General features: G+C 34.2%; 1 protein-coding gene across 1 annotated transcript; it reads left to right on the plus strand.

Annotated features, from left to right (window-relative positions):
* Positions 1 to 361: 361 nt before the first annotated feature.
* On the plus strand, positions 362 to 16,777 carry LOC134277697 (uncharacterized). Its single transcript, XM_062760022.1, has 5 exons — positions 362 to 586; positions 14,054 to 14,154; positions 14,847 to 15,048; positions 15,433 to 15,521; positions 16,191 to 16,777. The coding sequence occupies exons 1-5, from the start codon at positions 362 to 364 to the stop codon at positions 16,237 to 16,239; spliced, it is 666 nt and encodes a 221-aa protein (XP_062616006.1). The 3' UTR covers positions 16,240 to 16,777.
* Positions 16,778 to 17,349: the final 572 nt, after the last annotated feature.

The following is a 17,349-nucleotide window of genomic DNA, read 5'->3' on the forward strand; positions in this document are numbered from 1 at the left end:
TGTGTTTTATCTAATCACATATGCAATTGAATTTGTTCTAAATGTAATTACTAATGCACTTGGTGTTAAAGGAATAGAAAATCGTATTCTAAACCAGGAAAGTAGATGAACTTGACATCAATTTAAGTCAATGCCAGAATTTTATCGCAATTTCTTATGCAGTTCAATGTTTGGCCAATGCAGGTTGCACAACTATCTAAAGGCCACATAATGCAAAGTCGTACAACCATCCAAAATATGTATATGTGAATCGCTCTTCCTTTTTGCTCCCTCTCTCTTTCTATCTATGGTACCGGGCATTTCAAGTAGTTTAGGCCAACTAGGATTGGCTCACTCTCACGCTTTAAAATAGAGTCCGTCGATGTGCATTGGCTCTCTAGAGAGTCGGCCAATGCCTGCATTGGACCTTGAGAGAGTCAGTGAATGCAGGCATTGGCCGACTGCACATCAATTCATCAATGCAGGCATTGGCCGACTTTACATCAGTCAGTCAAATGTAGGCATTGGCCAACTGCGCAGTCAGCCAATGCAGGCATTGGCCGACTGCACAACAGTCAGTGAATGCAGGCATTGGCTCCAGTGCACAGTCAGTCTTTAATGCCTGCATTGGCCGACTTCACATAGTCAGCTCAATGCAGGCATTGGCCGAGTCATCAGTCAGTCAATGCAGGCATTGGCTCACTGCACACCCAGTCTGTCAATGCTGGCATTGGCTGACTGCGCATCAGTCTGCCAATGCAGGCATTGGCCGACTTCACATTAGTCAGTGTCAATGCAGGCATTTGGCCGACTGCTCATCAGTCAGAGTCAATGCAGGCATCGGCCGACTGCAATCTCTTAGTCTGCTCAAATGCTGGCATTGGCCCGCATGCATCAGTCTGCCAATGCAGGCATTGGCCGACTTCACATCAGTCAGTCAATGCAGCATCTCTCTATTAATTTACCAACGAGAGGCATGGCCTTTCCACCCGCACACCACACATAAGTTTCTATGCAGTCAATGATGAGTTTTAAGTTTCATTTTGAAATAGGGCGTAGTTCTTTTCGTTTTATCCTTTTAACTACTTTGAATAGCTTATCTGAAATGGTTCTGAGGCAAATATGGCTGAGATTTAATTTTTTTTGATCGAGAATCTGATAATGTGAAGTTGTCAGACACAATTACAAGAATGAGACAAAGATGGACGCTAGACATTCCATAAGAATATCATATTTATGCTTGTAGCTCCTTTGTTTGGGTTTATATTGAAAATGCTACAAGATATGAAATGAAATGTACATACGTGACCTTAAGAGGAACGTCCTCAAAGGTCAAGAATTACAGTGTAATCCTGTTTTCCATTATAGTAATTTACAGATTTTGCATTATAATTAATAGTAAGCAAAGAAGTTAAAAGCAATAACTCATATAAATAATTTACAATATTCTTTTGCACTTATACAATGGTTTCCATGGTTTCTAAGACATGCGTAACATTGCCATTTATATTAGGCAGGGGGAAAATCGAAATGTTTGTATGATCTAAAACTTCACTTGAAAAATTTAGAAAGTCATTTGTTAGATTTTTAAACGTTAAAACGAGTATAGAAATTCATTCTTTTGTATATTTTTAAAAAATCCTCAAATAGATCTAGAAAGAAATTCGTACAATTAATTTTTTTTCCTTACGATTTAGAAATTTGTTTGTTCAATTTTCTGAATCTTATGCAGTTTTTTTTATATTCGTTTGAAAATTTTGAAATTTCTGTATGATTTAAAATCCTTACGCACTTCGTTGACAAACGAATTTCTATAAGATATGCAAACGGATTTCTGTTCAATTAGTCAAACAATAAAATAAAGGTTTCATGAATTTTGTTTACGGTTTCTGATGAGTAAAAAACATTGTACAAACAATTTTCGAAACTGTAAAAACGAAAGCGGTCAAGGTTCATTTGTGTAAACAAATTTCTAATACATGTAATTTAAGATAATCGAATAAACTTCAAACAAAATCGAGCAAACGGATAAAAAAAGAATCCCTCAACCAAAATTCTAAATTGTGTCTTTCCACAGAAATTGTGCAAACGAATTTTTAAGTTGTACATATGATGTTATTTATTTTTGGGAAAATATAACGGAACATATGCGCCGTCGTAAATATGCGTCTGTGCAATTAAAGGTGAAAAGTATTCTCATGTGACTTCTTAGTTTTGCTAAGTTTATTCACACGGCCAAGGTAAAAGTTCGAAACAAGAACTACATGTAGAATGTTAAGAGGAACATATTATTGGATCACTTGAAATTTTATTGAGTATTAATTGTGTGGTGGAAGTAGTATAAGGATCCTAGATAGACGGGTCAACTCAGTGCACTTTTTATGTAAATGAGGTCAAAAATGGAGGATTCTGATTGGTGATGTCAAGATAACCTGCATATGAATGTCAACTGAGTGCAGTGCTAACCCTAACCCCTTATCCCCCTAACCCTAACTAACCCTATTTTAATTTTGCCCTAACCTAACCCTAACCCTAACCCTAACCCTAGCCCCCTAACTAACCCTAACCCCCTAACCCTAACTAACCCTAGCCCCCTAACTAACCCTAACCCCCTAACCCTAACTAACCCTAACCCCCTAACTAACCCTAACCCTAACCCTAACTAAGAAGGTATGGTCCCCTAACCTATCCCTAAATACAGGGTGTGTTTCATAAAATTTTTAAGGTACTACGTTTTGTTTATGCTGATATACAGGTAAATGCGCCGTGTGCATTCTCAAATAAGAATGTGATTATGACGTCACGTTCACAGTCTAGACAGTCTAGCCTAACCAGTTCAAACTATTTTCCTTTAGAAACACAATAATAAAACCTTGATTTTTTACTGAAAACAAAATCAAACAAGACAGATTAGAACACAGATTTTTATTCAGAATGAAAAATACATACAGAATTTTCATCTTGTGGCTGGACACTCCTCTATTTTTCTCCTTTTTGTACTTTTTTCGTGATTATTTTTTTACCTTTCCAACCCAACAACATCTTGTCAGCACTTCTCTTCTGACTATTATTTAGGCATAATATCAAAGATGAATTCTGGGGTAGTTTGGATTTCACAGATGTTCTGGGTGGGTAAGGTCCATTATTTTTTTCTGGTCTGCTTCCCTTCCGAGGTGTTAGTCTCTCATGGGAGTTGTTATTAATTGAGTTAGTTCAAGTTCTTCCCTATGGCCTACAACCAGAGGGAGGGTCAGATGGTGAGCAGTACCTGATCAATATATGATCTTGAGATATGTGATTTGTTATTGAATTTTGCACAAAATATCAAAAAGTTAACGTGGGCAAAAACTGTGGACATTGATTTCTAAAGGAAAAGACCCTTTTGTTAAACAAAGAAACTATTCACATTAAACCATCATTTGCAGAATGGTACCTTCAAACCATATTCTTTGTGATTTATCAAAGTCAGTTTGATAATATTTCAGCCAGTTTCAAAACTTTATGATGTCATTACATTTTTAGGGCGCTAAAAATAGCATAGTTCTTGTTAGTGTACATGTACCAGGAAAAAAATGTCTACTATCAAACAACTTTAACAAACCACAGTATATAGTTTGTTAACAGATCTACTGCTAGATGGTTTAAAATAGTTTGTTAAAAATCTAGTTGTTGTCTCAAAAAATAATTCCAGTTAGATATGTTTTTAAAAATTGCTTTCATAATTAACCTGGCCAAAATTCAAAATAATGCTCCTCTTGTTGGTGGTTATTTTCAGGAAGCTTAGGAAATTCACATTCATATGCAGGTTATCTTGACTATCAATTAGTGGATTTTAAATAAAGGACAAGAATCCAAAATGATCAAGAAAAGGAGGAACATGAGCTTTCATCCATCGTTTGATCTAGTACATTGTAAATATTTACATTTGACATGTTTGAATCATAATCAAAATTGAAACCGTAGATATACTCTTAGAGTAACATTTTTACCTTCGAACTTTTACCTTCAGATTTTCCCTGCCATGTGGTACCTTCCAATATTTATTAATTCATAGATTTATTAGGTCTTTCCACCTTTCTGTGGAAAGACCTATTGATATTCTTCTGTTTATTAGGTCTTTCCACCTTTCCGTGGAAAGACCTATTGGTATTTAGCTCTTTCCACCTTTCTGTGGAAAGACCTATTGATATTCTTCTGTTTATTATTCTTTTTTTTATTATTTTTCCGCCGCATGTTTTTTTGTTTGAAGATATATCGAAAAGGTTTATAGTTCATAGGAATGTACTCCATAAAAGATGTTTGCAGTTGACCCTGTGTAAATGAACCTTGACCGCTTTCGAAGTTATTGCCCCTTTCGCAAAAAATGCTTGTTATCGCTTATCTCACATCACCAATCAAACCGCAGAGGTATGAAACCTTTATGAATGTCTTCGACTAATTGAGAGGACTCTGGAATCTATTCATTGCAAAAGCATTCGGTGACCCCATCAGTGAGTTATTGCCCTTGAAACTTTTTGAATCTAATAAATAATTATTTTTTTTAAAACAACAATTTGTAGAGACATAGGACCAACTGCATAAGATTCATTGACCTTTGACCTTAAAATTAATGTAAAGGTCAAAGGTCAAGGTCATTCCAGAAATGAGGAATTTAGCTCTTTTTATATCTCTTTTGTCTTTTAGCATATACTTAATGTCTATGCATCAGTGATATGTACTCTTAAAACTGTTTCAAAGATTTCATTTTGTCCCCTCAAAGATTAAACCTTTTAAAAGTTATTGCCCCTTGTGCGAAAAACCTTGTTATCGCTACTCCTCCGAAACTGTAGACCCTACAGACACCAAACCTTTACTAATGTCTTAAGAGTTTTTAGACCTAACTTTATTGTATAAGTGCAAAAGAATCTGATGACCCCTTATATCGAATTATTGCCCTGTACAATGTTTTTTGTACTTACTATTAAACCTTATAACTTGAAAACTATAAGTGGTTGAACAATTCAATTGCATTGTTTGGACCTTTGACCTTGAATATTTTTTGCAAGGTTCAAAGGTCAAGGTCATTCTTTTTTTTATTTTCGAACGAAGTACGCTTTAAGAGAGTTTTGGTTTCTTTTTCATGGAATTTAATTTTTAGGAGTCAGATATAAAAGAGTTCAAAGAAGGTGGAAGACCTCTTATTGTTCTGTAAGGAAAAAAAAGTCTTCTGTTTCTTCTTATTCTTCTTATTTTCCGCCGTGTGATTTTGAGTTTCAAAATATATCGAAAAGATTGAATAGTCCATAAGAATGCACTTTGTAAAAATTATTGCAGTTGACCCTGCGTAAATGAACCTTGATTTTTCAAGTGATTGCCCCTTTCGGAAAGAAATTGCGTTAGCGTTTCATTTTCCCCTGCGATAGAGGTATGAAACCTTCACTAGTGTCTTAGACTAATTAAGGGGACTCTTCAATCTATTCATTGCGAAAGCATTCGGTGACCCCTTCAATAAGTTATTGCCCCTGAAACTTTTTAAATTTTACAAATAATTAAAAATTTTCAAAACAAGAAGTTATAGAAACATGGGACCAACTGCTTAAGCAACATTTACCTTTGACCTTAAAATTCATTTAATTTTCAAATAAACCCATTCCAAAACTGAGAAATTTAGCTCTTTTTATATCTCTTTTGTCTTTTAACATATACTTAATGTCTATGGATTATTAATATGTACTCATAAAACTGTTTCAAAGATTTCATTCTTGTCCCCAAACATTAACCCCTTTAAAAGTTATTGCCCCTTGTGCTAAAAACATTGTTATCGCATTTGAAACCCTAGACCATAGAGACACCAAATCTTCACTAATGTCTTGAGGGTCTTCGGGCCTAAATTCACTGTAAAGTGCAAAATGATCTGATGACCCCTTATATGAGTTATTGCCCTTAAACTTCTTTGTACTTACTATTAAACATTATAACTTGTATTCTGTAAGTCGTAGAAGCATGGGGTTAATTGCATTGTGACCCTTGACCTTTGACCTTGAAAATTTTCTCAAGGTCAAAGGTCAAGGTCATTCCAATTTTTTTTTAAATTTTCATTTTTTCTATGCTTTAAGACAATTCTATGTGTTCTTTTTCATGGAACCCAACCTCCCCAGCTGTTGAGATAAAACATCGGCAAACAATAAGTGGCAAATGGATAATTTTTTCGATTTGGGAACAATCTTCGATATTTTACATTTTACTTATAGCGATAGTTTTGCCATAGAGATACCAATACAATGATACAGTAAGTATGTACATATATGTCTTTTACATGCATACATGGTGGAATGTACAGCGCCTGCATTGCATCAGTCTTTTGAGTCTATCATTGACTGCATTAGAACTTATGTGCATGCAGCGGCCAATGCTGCATCTAATGACTGATGAGCAGTCGGCCAATGCCTGCATTGACTGACTGATGTGAAGTCGGCCAATGCCTGCATTGGCAGACTGATGCGCAGTCGGCCAATGCCAGCATTGACAGACTGATATGCAGTCGGCCAATGCCTGTGCAGTCGGCCAATGCCTGCATTGACTGACTGATGTGCAGTCGGCCAATGCCTGCATTGGCAGACTGATGCGCAGTCGGCCAATGCCAGCATTCAGATACTCGATGCAGCGGCCAATGCCTGCATTGACTGACTCATCAGTCGGCCAATGCCTGCATTGACTGACTGATGTGAAGTCGGCCAATGCAGGCATTGACTGACTGTGAGTTGGCCAATGCTGCACGACTGACTGTTGTGCAGTCGGCCAATGCCTGCATTGGCTGACTGCGCAGTTGGCCAATGCCTGCATTGACTGACTGATGTAAAGTCGGCCAATGCCTGCATTGATGAATTGATGTGCAGTGAGAGGCAGAATGCCTGCATTGGCTGACTCTCTCAAGGTCCAATGCAGGCATTGGCCGACTCTATTAGAGAGCCAATGCACGCATTGACGGACTCTCTTGAGAGCGTGAGAGAGTCAGCCAATGCCTGCATTGGCCCTTGAGAGCCTTGGAAATGCCCGAGTTACCATAGATAGAAAGAGAGAGGGAAAGGAAAAAGGAAGAGCGATTCACATTGCCTGCATTGACCCTTTTGATAGTTGTGCAACTTGCATTGGCCCTTTTGATAGTTGTGCAACCTGCATTGGCCAACATTAAACACATTGCCGTAAGAAATTGCAATAAAATTCTTGGCATTGACTTAAGAATAATAGCATTGCAAGTTCATCTACTTTCCTAGGTTTAAAATACATTTTCTATTCCTTTAACGCCTAATTGCATTAGTCAATTACATTTACAACAAATTTGATTGCATATGTGATTAAGATAAAACACAAATCAGAATATGCTAAAATTTGCAAGAAATTGAATGGACATCATGTCATTGTTCCCGTTGTTACTTGTATCATATGAATTTGGAAATAAGTGAATAAAACCATACCATTTGTTTCGGACTAATTTTGTAATCATAAACAACTTCTTTTATAAATCTATTAAATTATATTTCTTTCGTAATATAAGTCAAAATGTCTTTCCAAATTGCCCATAACATAGAACTTAAATTAAAAAAAAAATAAATGAGACAGATAAAAATTAGTTGACACCCCATATACAAAGATGACAACAATATCACAAAGTACACGAATAAACAACAGACAAATTTTAATCAGAAACTCCCTTGAGCCTCTGACCCTAGGGACTTACACTTTTGACAAATCCTGCTTTGTATATATTTTGAAATTGCATGTGTACATGTTTTTATGTACAGGTGGACAGTTTCTTGATGTTCTTGAACAGATTTTCTTATTTGTTTGTGATCCTGACATCATCCTGTAGAAATCTCTGTACCACTACTGTCTTTCAATATATTAGGCTAGGGGTATGATGGGCGACTGGCATACAGCATCTGAATATTGATGTGAAATAACATTATTGAAGAGACCTGAAAGTTTTGGCTCAGTGTTAAAAAGTTAATCAACATGAAGGCAAAAGTTTATATATTGCATAAATGATAAAACCATTTCAGTAATATCTTATAGTGATCAAGATCTAGTAATTATTTTCCTTTTTTGCTAGCTAGATCTATCAAGAAGAAATCAATGATATGATTCTGAATCATCTTTATTATTAACCCACTTTTCCCTCTTCTCATTGTAGAAAATGAAGAACTTTCATGGAAAAATTTGAAATCAATCATGTCAAAAGTAACCATTATCATGATGAAAGCTTTATTCAGTTTAATATCATTTTAAAGCAGATTGAAGAAAATATTGAAAAATAAAGTTTTCTGAAGACGATTCAACATGTTCAATGGCAATATTAATTTATTTCTTGGTCTGAGACAGAGAGGAAAACTCCAATACTTACAGTCATACATCTGCACGATTTTCTTTATTTTTCATTGAACTGAATGCAGTTTAAAATATATATATTACCGAGTTTACTTAAAATTTATTTCTCAATACACCTTTGATTACCAAGCTAAACTATCATTGTAAAAGATCATTTAATGTGTAGCTTGAAATTTGTTCATTTATTTTTGACGGACACATAAAATTCAACGCGGACTAGTAAAAGTAAAGGAGCACTAGTCGGCCGGACCAAAGCCTAGAAATTTTAGTGTCAACCCCTGCGGCAGGGGATGCTACTCCACCATGACACCTTATCTGACCTCTGATGTTTCAGAGGTCCGTGTTTGCTCTGCACCTATTTCGTCTTGGTTTATGGACTTTGATATTGAATACTGTTCGTTATCTCCATATCCTATGTTTCAGAAGAAGATAAAAAACTTTTTTGCATCATGACTGTAAGAGATATTTTATTCGATAATGATCAATCATTTTAGTCATTAACATCTAAAATATTATAAAAATATATGAGAATTTACTAAAGCAATTATATTTCTTTGCATTAGGGACACTGACACACACCATCATGAGTGTGATATAATTAGTTTATAAGAATTTGACAGACTTTTTGAAATACTTTTATCCCTTTAGACATGATAATGAATCAATCAAATTACTTACTAGTACCATTCATGTGCTCAGTACTTAAAACTTTACAGTTTAAGTGTCTGTATGTCATCTAAGATTGTGATCAAGGAAATTTAAATAATCTTCAAGTAATATATTTGGTGGCAGTGTGTTTTCTATAAAAATATGTTAGGGGGTGCTTTGACTAAAATCAGGGGATGCTTTGACTAAAATTAGGGGACATTATACCGGGACGTTTTTATTGGGCCAATCAGGGGCGTTTGGACTGGCTCACGCTGCACTCCCTCCCCCTTTTGATTTGCAAAATAAGAGAGAGAAAGAAATTAAGACCCAAATTTCTAAAGTGTTCTGTTTGTACTACAGAAAAATGTTCATTGAGAGGCTAATGTTGTAATATATAAAGAAATTTGGTTGTGATAACAAAATGAAACTCTACTTCTTTACTTAGAAGAATTTACAGGTTCAAAGATTTTTTTTTCACTTTTTAAAATAAATTCAGGTAATCTATAGATACGAGTATTTTTTTCACAGGTTGATCACCCTACCATTTTTGAAGAAACACACTCCACCCTATATCCTAGTGAGTTATTTAACTACATGCACATGTTTATGTAAATCGTAAGTTAAAATGTATATATACTCTTTTCTTCACCCCCCCCCCCGCCCTTGAAAAATTTCTAGATCCGCGCCTGAATAATAATCACCAGCTGATCACTTGAGGGTTGTTTACATTGTTATTTACCATTTCTAATCTTTTGAATGTCACATTCATTCTATATTCTTTTAATTACCGGTAATCACTTCTTCACACGTTTATTACATGTATATTGCATGTAAGTATAACTGAGAAATTGTGTATCTGCTATGTAAGAAGTAAAACAGACTATAACATTTTCTGCACATTGAATCATTTTCACTTCTTTTAATACTGGGGTAAAATATTTCACAACACCAAGAACAACATAAATAATTTAGTATATTAATTCAAAAACATTGACAAGCCCTATATAATTTTATAACACCAAAAGATTTTTATTTTTCCAACCACGTGGAGGTATGTAAACAAAGGACGATAACTCTAAATGCACCTGATTTAATGTTTCTCGTTTCGTGTGTTTGAGGCGATAGAATTCGAGAAATAAAGAATAATTGAATCAGATTTTATGTGCAAAAAATGTTCAAGTGAATGAAGGCAAATAAAAAGAGCTTTACTTACGTTAAATGCATAAATCCCAAAACACACATCTACTTCCTGTCTAAATCTTACAGGAACTGGTGCAGATCTCGCATGGTCTCGAGGCTGGTCTCGTTAGAGGTCAAATCGACCACTCGGACGTTACGCTACACTTAACAGCGATAAAGAATATCATCCGAACACATTAGTAGGGGTGATATCAGTACATTAACATTATGTAAACAAAACATGAAACGGACCATGTTTACATAACGAAGGTTTGGAGCTCTAAATCTGTCTTGTATCTCGACAACCGAAGTGCAAATTTTTGATGATCATTAGTAAGAAAAATTAATATCTTGATAAAAATTAAAAAATAAATTTGAAAATTTTTAGCTTAAACTGTGTCCATGCCCCTTTAAGGTTTTTTTTATGCAAAGAGCTAGATACACCTTGTGCATGAAATGACCCTGTCCTTATATCAATTAATTGACTATCATCCTCTGTCCTATTTCATATATTAGAGTAGAGTAGAAACTTAGTGCTGTCTTTTTTCTGTTACATAATTTCTTTTTTGAGACTAGAGGTATTGAAAAACAGGCTTTGCAAAATTTCGGTTTTCTTGAATTTTGCAGAAAACATCCATATTTGCCTACCTTCAGCAAAGAATAAAATATAAGCACAACCTTCGATCCAAAAATTAAAACATGTTTTATGATCCTCAAAAATAGGTCTTTCATTTTGCATTTGCAAATTTTTGATCAGAGGTTCTCTATATGAAATGTTGAAAAAATACGTAAAATTTTGGCCAATTTTACAAAAATTTACAACATAAGCCAATAATACGCATTTCGAGACGTCATTATGTGTTGACTAGAGTGAATTTTACGTCATGTTTTACAGAAATGGTCACCAAGATTCCTACAAATTAATGCAATATTTCCAACCAAAATAGAGGATTTTAAAATTTTCAGAAATTCATAGGGCCAAAAAAAGCCCCTAAGTGACCCTTGCTCTTTTCCTTTTTCTTTGCTCTACCATTGACAATTTTGCTCTTTATTTATTCCTTCGAAGAATAAATATCATAGTTTTTGGTATTTTTTGCTTAGGCAAACCAACTGTGTATGTATGTATCGATCTATTTTGTTATGGACATTAAGGGGGAGCGGGTGACCGCTAAATGAACCCATGCAAATTAACTCGAGTTTTTCTTTAATTTGCTGCTAGGAATCCTTTAAAGTTAACTTATTAACGTTAGCTTCTCTCTCCCATTCAGTTTTTGATCATTGATAATCTTTTATTCTTTTTATACTTACGTCATAAAATTAACACAATAAAGTAGAATTAGTTAATTAGATGAGTCACCAACATTTCTATTAGTTGACATATTTTCTGACAAGTGGTGTATGCAAACATTTAATTAAATCAGTTTTATATTTGCTAAAATCACTTCGATTATCCTAAATTAAGTTCGAGAATTCCACTAATACACGATGAATCACACTCAAGTCTTTACTCCTCTAAAAAGCAGGCGAGAGATTCACTCACAGAAATATTGAATCTTCTGAAAATTTGTAGTTTAGGAAGTCTGAAGTGTTTTTGCTATTGCAAGTTGCAGGTGCTACTGGTCCATAAATTTTGTTCTATAAGGGGACTCCATGAAAAAATTTCCTCTTGAAATAGACCATTTAAGTAAATCTGTATAGTGTTTTTTAAATATCCTATACCATTTAAAGTCTTTAAAGACATTATTACTAAATTACAGGAACTGCTCTCTAATGCGCTTTATCGTCATCTTATGTTTGTGAGGGAGGGTGTTTGTGTGTAAGTTTTTTTTAGCGTGCTACTTGTGCTTAGTTACATGTGTCCTCGGAAAAATGCAAAATTGAGTCAAACGACAAAAATTTTCAAAATGTCGGTATAATAGACAATGACTTAAAACAAGATAATTTTTTACCACAATCTCATCTAATTAATACCTTTATTTTATACCTACAGTACTTATTTTATGATGGACAAACAGGTATCGTTATTTTGGAGGCACAAGATTTTTTTGGTCTATTTAAGCATTGAATTCATATTTTTGAACGCATAGTCTCAGAATTTCTCCAAACTCTCTATGATAAAAGTCATTGATACCCTAAACCTAAATCAGGCAAAAATTGGTTGCTATGTTTTATAGTTACCATGGCAACATGTCTTAAAGTTCGAAAAATGGCATTGTTTAACATGTTTAGAGCCCCATAGTTAACATTTGCGGCAAAGCAAACAATTGGCAATGACTGTTTCCAAAAGTTGAAGGTCAGATGTCTCAAATGCACGATAATCATGTTTGGTAAATCAACTATTACATATGTTACTATGGTAACAAAGTATTCAAAAGTAAAAAAAAAATATTCATTGAATTTTATACAGTTATACAGGTAAAAATAAAAAGCAATTATAGGATGAAAGGTGACCAAATAATAGAAAAAAGAGCCTTGAAACATATACCAAGAACAAAATATGATATTTTATTTTGGTTGGCAATGGTTGCCAAGGTTTTTATACCACAGAGAGCCTTCAAAGTAACACTCTGTATGCTTAAATCTGATCCTATCTTTTAAAAAAGCACATTTCCTCATATCTAATGATCAATTTTATAAGATGTTGGTGTGCTCCAAGTTTTCCCATTTGAAAAAATCCAGATTAGATTCTTTAAATAGAGCGTTGCTATGGAAATAAGCAGAAAATATATGCTTAAAAACCTGAAAAATATTTTCTTTCCTTGGATACGTACCCTTAAATGTAGATTCCCAAAACTTTTATGATTGATATTTATTAACAGCTAACTTGACTTTTAATTTTGACTATCATCAAATTTCTAAGTGGATGCAAGAAGTTGGCATACAGGGTTTTAATATTGTAATGATATAAAATGCACAAAATCGAACATTTTCCATTCTTGGTAATCATAGCAACAGTGTTGTTTTATTCATCAAATTTTATCAATATATGATATTCAACTTCAGTTCTAACAGATAAGTACTATTCAAGCTGAGTCCTTTAATTTGTTTCTTGATTAAATGGCAATTGAATTCTTAATGCAGCGAAAAATAATTCACCTTGAAACACTGGTACTTTGTTTCCATGGTAAAACTGCAAAGTAGCAATTATACCCAATTTTTCTTATGTTTTTGGTGTTGCAAGGTCCTAAGGATGCATATTTGCAAGTCTTGAATTTTCATGTTTTTCCTCAAGACAGTAGCATTAACCCAATCTTAGTTACTGGTTTTGCATGGTTACATTGTGTTACCATGGCAACCATAAAAGTTATTTATAGAATAATATTGCTTATACTTATATACTTAAGGTCAAACATTTTCATTGTTTTTCTTAAGTCGTTGATTGAGTTTGAGCATGTAACACCTACCATTAGTGAATACGGAGTGTTTTTCAGCATATTTCAGCATTTTAAATGTATTCCAAATGTACCCTTGGTTACCACTTACTTAGAGATATATTCTAAACAGTTTCTTTACAGTATAAGTGACATCAGGGTGTCATATTTTTGTGAGAATGGTTTGTTTGCGTTTTCTAGTTTTTGTTAAGCCACAGTCAAGATTTAAATTGGCTGAAAATCTCGATTTTTCAAACTTTTCTGGCTGTTGCCATAGCAACCGAGACACATAGCAACGAAATTTTGTTTGATATTTGTTTCTGGTGTCAAGTACTAAGCATGGGTGAAGTTTCATCAAAATCGGTGACCATGCGTGGCAACGAAGTTTAAGTGGTTACAGAGAATGGCTAATAAAATGTGTTATAAATATTTGAATGTAAAGAAAGTAAATTTCCTGAACCCAAATCCTAAATTTCATCACAAAATACACAATCTTTATTCCTGTATTGTAGGTGGTGATCCGTTCAAATCTTCGTTTGGTTCTGATCCATTCTCGTCTGATGATCCGTTTAAATCCTCCGACACATTTGAGAGTTCCTCCAAGTCTGGTAAGGTTAGTACTTTCACGTTCACTTTATCACAAACCTCCAGATACAGGCACATAAATATCTGGCTCAATTTTGATTTAAGTCTCACTTTTCCACTATCAATCCCTTTTGAAAAAGTGAGACTGAGATAAAAATGAGCTCGTCTAAGTTTTATGGCCCCGGAGCCTGCATGTTGTTTTCCTTTTCCCCCTTTGCTTCTTCCTTAACATGAATTTTATTCATAAAAAATAAATATTGCTGCGACAGCAAATAATCACCTGGATAGCAGGTATCCTCAGTAGATTCACTGTATTATCAAACATGAGGAGGAAAAGAAAAATATTTAATTAAGTCAACTAAACTACTTTTTCATAAATTTATTTAAAAAAGGGGACCAACAGTTATTGATAAGATATATATCAAGTGCCATCATTGAAGTTATGTGTTTTATAGGAGGATCCGTTTAATAGCGTGGACCCTTTTGCATCATTTGGAGGTACAGATAATTCCAAACTAGATGCTTTTGATCCTTTTGGGAAAGGAGGATCCAGCACAAAACCAAGTGTAAGACACCGAGTTTAATGAATATTATCTTGGTGTTTGTTTCCTTAGCAAGGCAATCAAAAACAAAGGATATTAGTACAAATAAATAATTTTATAAAGTGCTGATGAAAACGTTTTTGTAAGGTGAGTTATGACATCTTTTGTTTCTTTACAGAAACCAGACAATCTATTTGGTGGTGACCCTTTTGCACCAAAATCCTCTTCTCGGCCTTCTCTGGGACCCAAGTCACCAGCCCCAGCTTTGCCCCCCCCCAAACAGAAGAAACAGCCTCCCCCAAGACCCGCCCCTCCCCAAAACAGACCAACCCCCAGCCCCAGTCAACAGCTTGGGGGATTTGACAGTGATCCATTTGCAGGTTTGTTTTGTTTGGGCATAAAGCTTTGACTTTGTAGTATTATGTATAATAGCACCTGAATCATAAAGTTACATGAATTAATAAAGTTTACAGAGTAGATCGATTTATGAAATGTTTTTTAGGCTATCACTTTGTAGTGAAGATACTTAACATGAAGGTTACATTGACTGACATTAAAGTCCTCAGGTTTTTATATTAGTATTGAGTTATCTCAGATAATCTCAATAATTATAACTTAAAAAGTTATCTCAACCCGATCCAAGATATAAATTCTGTGGGGATTTCAGATTAATCTCTGTATAGGAAATAAACCGAGTTCTGTAGGAATCTGTTTTAAAATTAAGCTGATTATATGACTATTTCTTGCTTATTTTCCTGTGTCAGGTAATGACCCTTTCTCCAGCTCCACAGGAAGTAATGCTGCTGCCTCAGATGATGCTTTTGCCAACTTTGCAGATTTTAGTCCAAGCAAGGTATTCAACAGATTTATATATAATTCTTTAAAATAATTTAATTTTGCTTGTATTCTTGCCTCTCATTGGTTTATATCCAAAAAGGAACGCATAACATTTTGTATAATCTGGTTTGGTATGGGGACACACCCCCTTGACAACCAGCATAATCATCTGTATCCATCAATCCCCTCATTTCCAGTCCTTGGGATTCATGGAAAATTCCAGATTTAATGAATTTACCTTTAATTTCAAACAGTTACTCGATCTTACCTCATGTAAACAAGCATGATGGCTGCTAGATTTATGTATCAGTTTTTACCTCCCCTCGCTTCCCATCACTTCCGTTACTACGGTTGTGTTATTGCGCGGTAAATTTGAACTCATAAAAACAACACAATTTTACATCCCCAGTTGAATAATTATTCTAAAATTAAATTATAAGGAATGACTCTAATTCTTGGCCAAATTATCGAGTATAATATGGTTTGGGTCAGTTTACGCTTCGCGGATTATAAAGCGTAAACTGACCCAAACCATATTATACTCGATAATTTGGCCAAGAATTAGAGTCATTCCTTAAAGAAAATTTTAAAAATGTCAATTTTTTAATTCACTTGATGAAAAAATACCTATAACAATTATTTTTTACATCTGCCCTGCTTAATTTTTTGTCTGATCTGGTTGCAGTTTGATGATAAAGGAGCCTGGAGTTGAGAAGTCAAAAGTTACAACATGAGGGACCATGATATTGGGGTGTGGGCAATGGACGGGTGTTCACACTTAGGGGCGTGGTTTTGAGTGCTTCAGGATTATTTCTTCCTGTGACATCACAACAAACCTTCACTGCTGATAATCTGTTAACACTAGGACAGCTATTATCAACTTAAGTCACGTTTTAGTTCCTACAATACATAAAATTAGAGGAAAAATTTGAGGAGATATATGAGTTACATTCCTTGATGTTTTTGTAAAGATGTCAGCCACTGCTGTGTAATAATGCAACAAAAACCTTGCAAAGTGCAATATTCTAGTTATATGTTAGAACTATTATTGTATTTATTTTTAGAAAAGGAATGTAAGCTAGTATAACTTAGGTTTGTATTGGTGTGTGATGAAGTTTTCTGATTTTTACACCGGTCACAGATAAATCAAACTCATCACACTTGTGCAATCATAGTTTTATCTCGAGGGGTTTTAGTCTTACATGTATGTATAGTTATTTATATATAATATTATGAAATCTTCAATGTCAATAAAATGTGCCAATCATTTAACGAAGCTTTCATTAATTTTTAATTAAGTACAGAGAGGAAGCTTAGAATATATAATAAAAAGGTAACAAATAGTGATCAAATTGATCAATCCTGTAAACTATACAAATCAAAGGTAACAAATAGTGATCAAATTGATCAATCCTGTAAACTATACAAATCAAAGATAACAAATAGTGATCTGTGACATCAATGCTGTAAACTATACAAATCAAAGATAACAAATACTGATCTGTGACATCAATCCTGTAAACTATACAAATCAAAGATAACAAATAGTGATCTGTGACATCAATCCTGTAAATTATACAAATCAAAGACAACAAATAGTGATCTGTGACATCAATGCTGTAAACTATACAAATCAAAGATAACAAATACTGATCTGTGACATCAATCCTGTAAACTATACAAATCAAAGGTAACAAATAGTGATCAAATTGATCAAATCTGTAAGCTATACAAATCAAAGATAACAAATAATATTATAATTCCTCTGCTATCAGTTGATCTCTAATTATTGTATAATTCCTCTGCTATCAGCTGACCCCAAATTATTGTATAATTCCTCTGCT

Source organism: Saccostrea cucullata, unplaced genomic scaffold (genome assembly GCF_032062105.1).
Source record: "Saccostrea cucullata isolate Sc308-1 unplaced genomic scaffold, CSIRO_AGI_Scuc_v1 ctg10892, whole genome shotgun sequence".
Taxonomy (NCBI): Eukaryota; Metazoa; Mollusca; class Bivalvia; order Ostreida; family Ostreidae; genus Saccostrea; species Saccostrea cuccullata.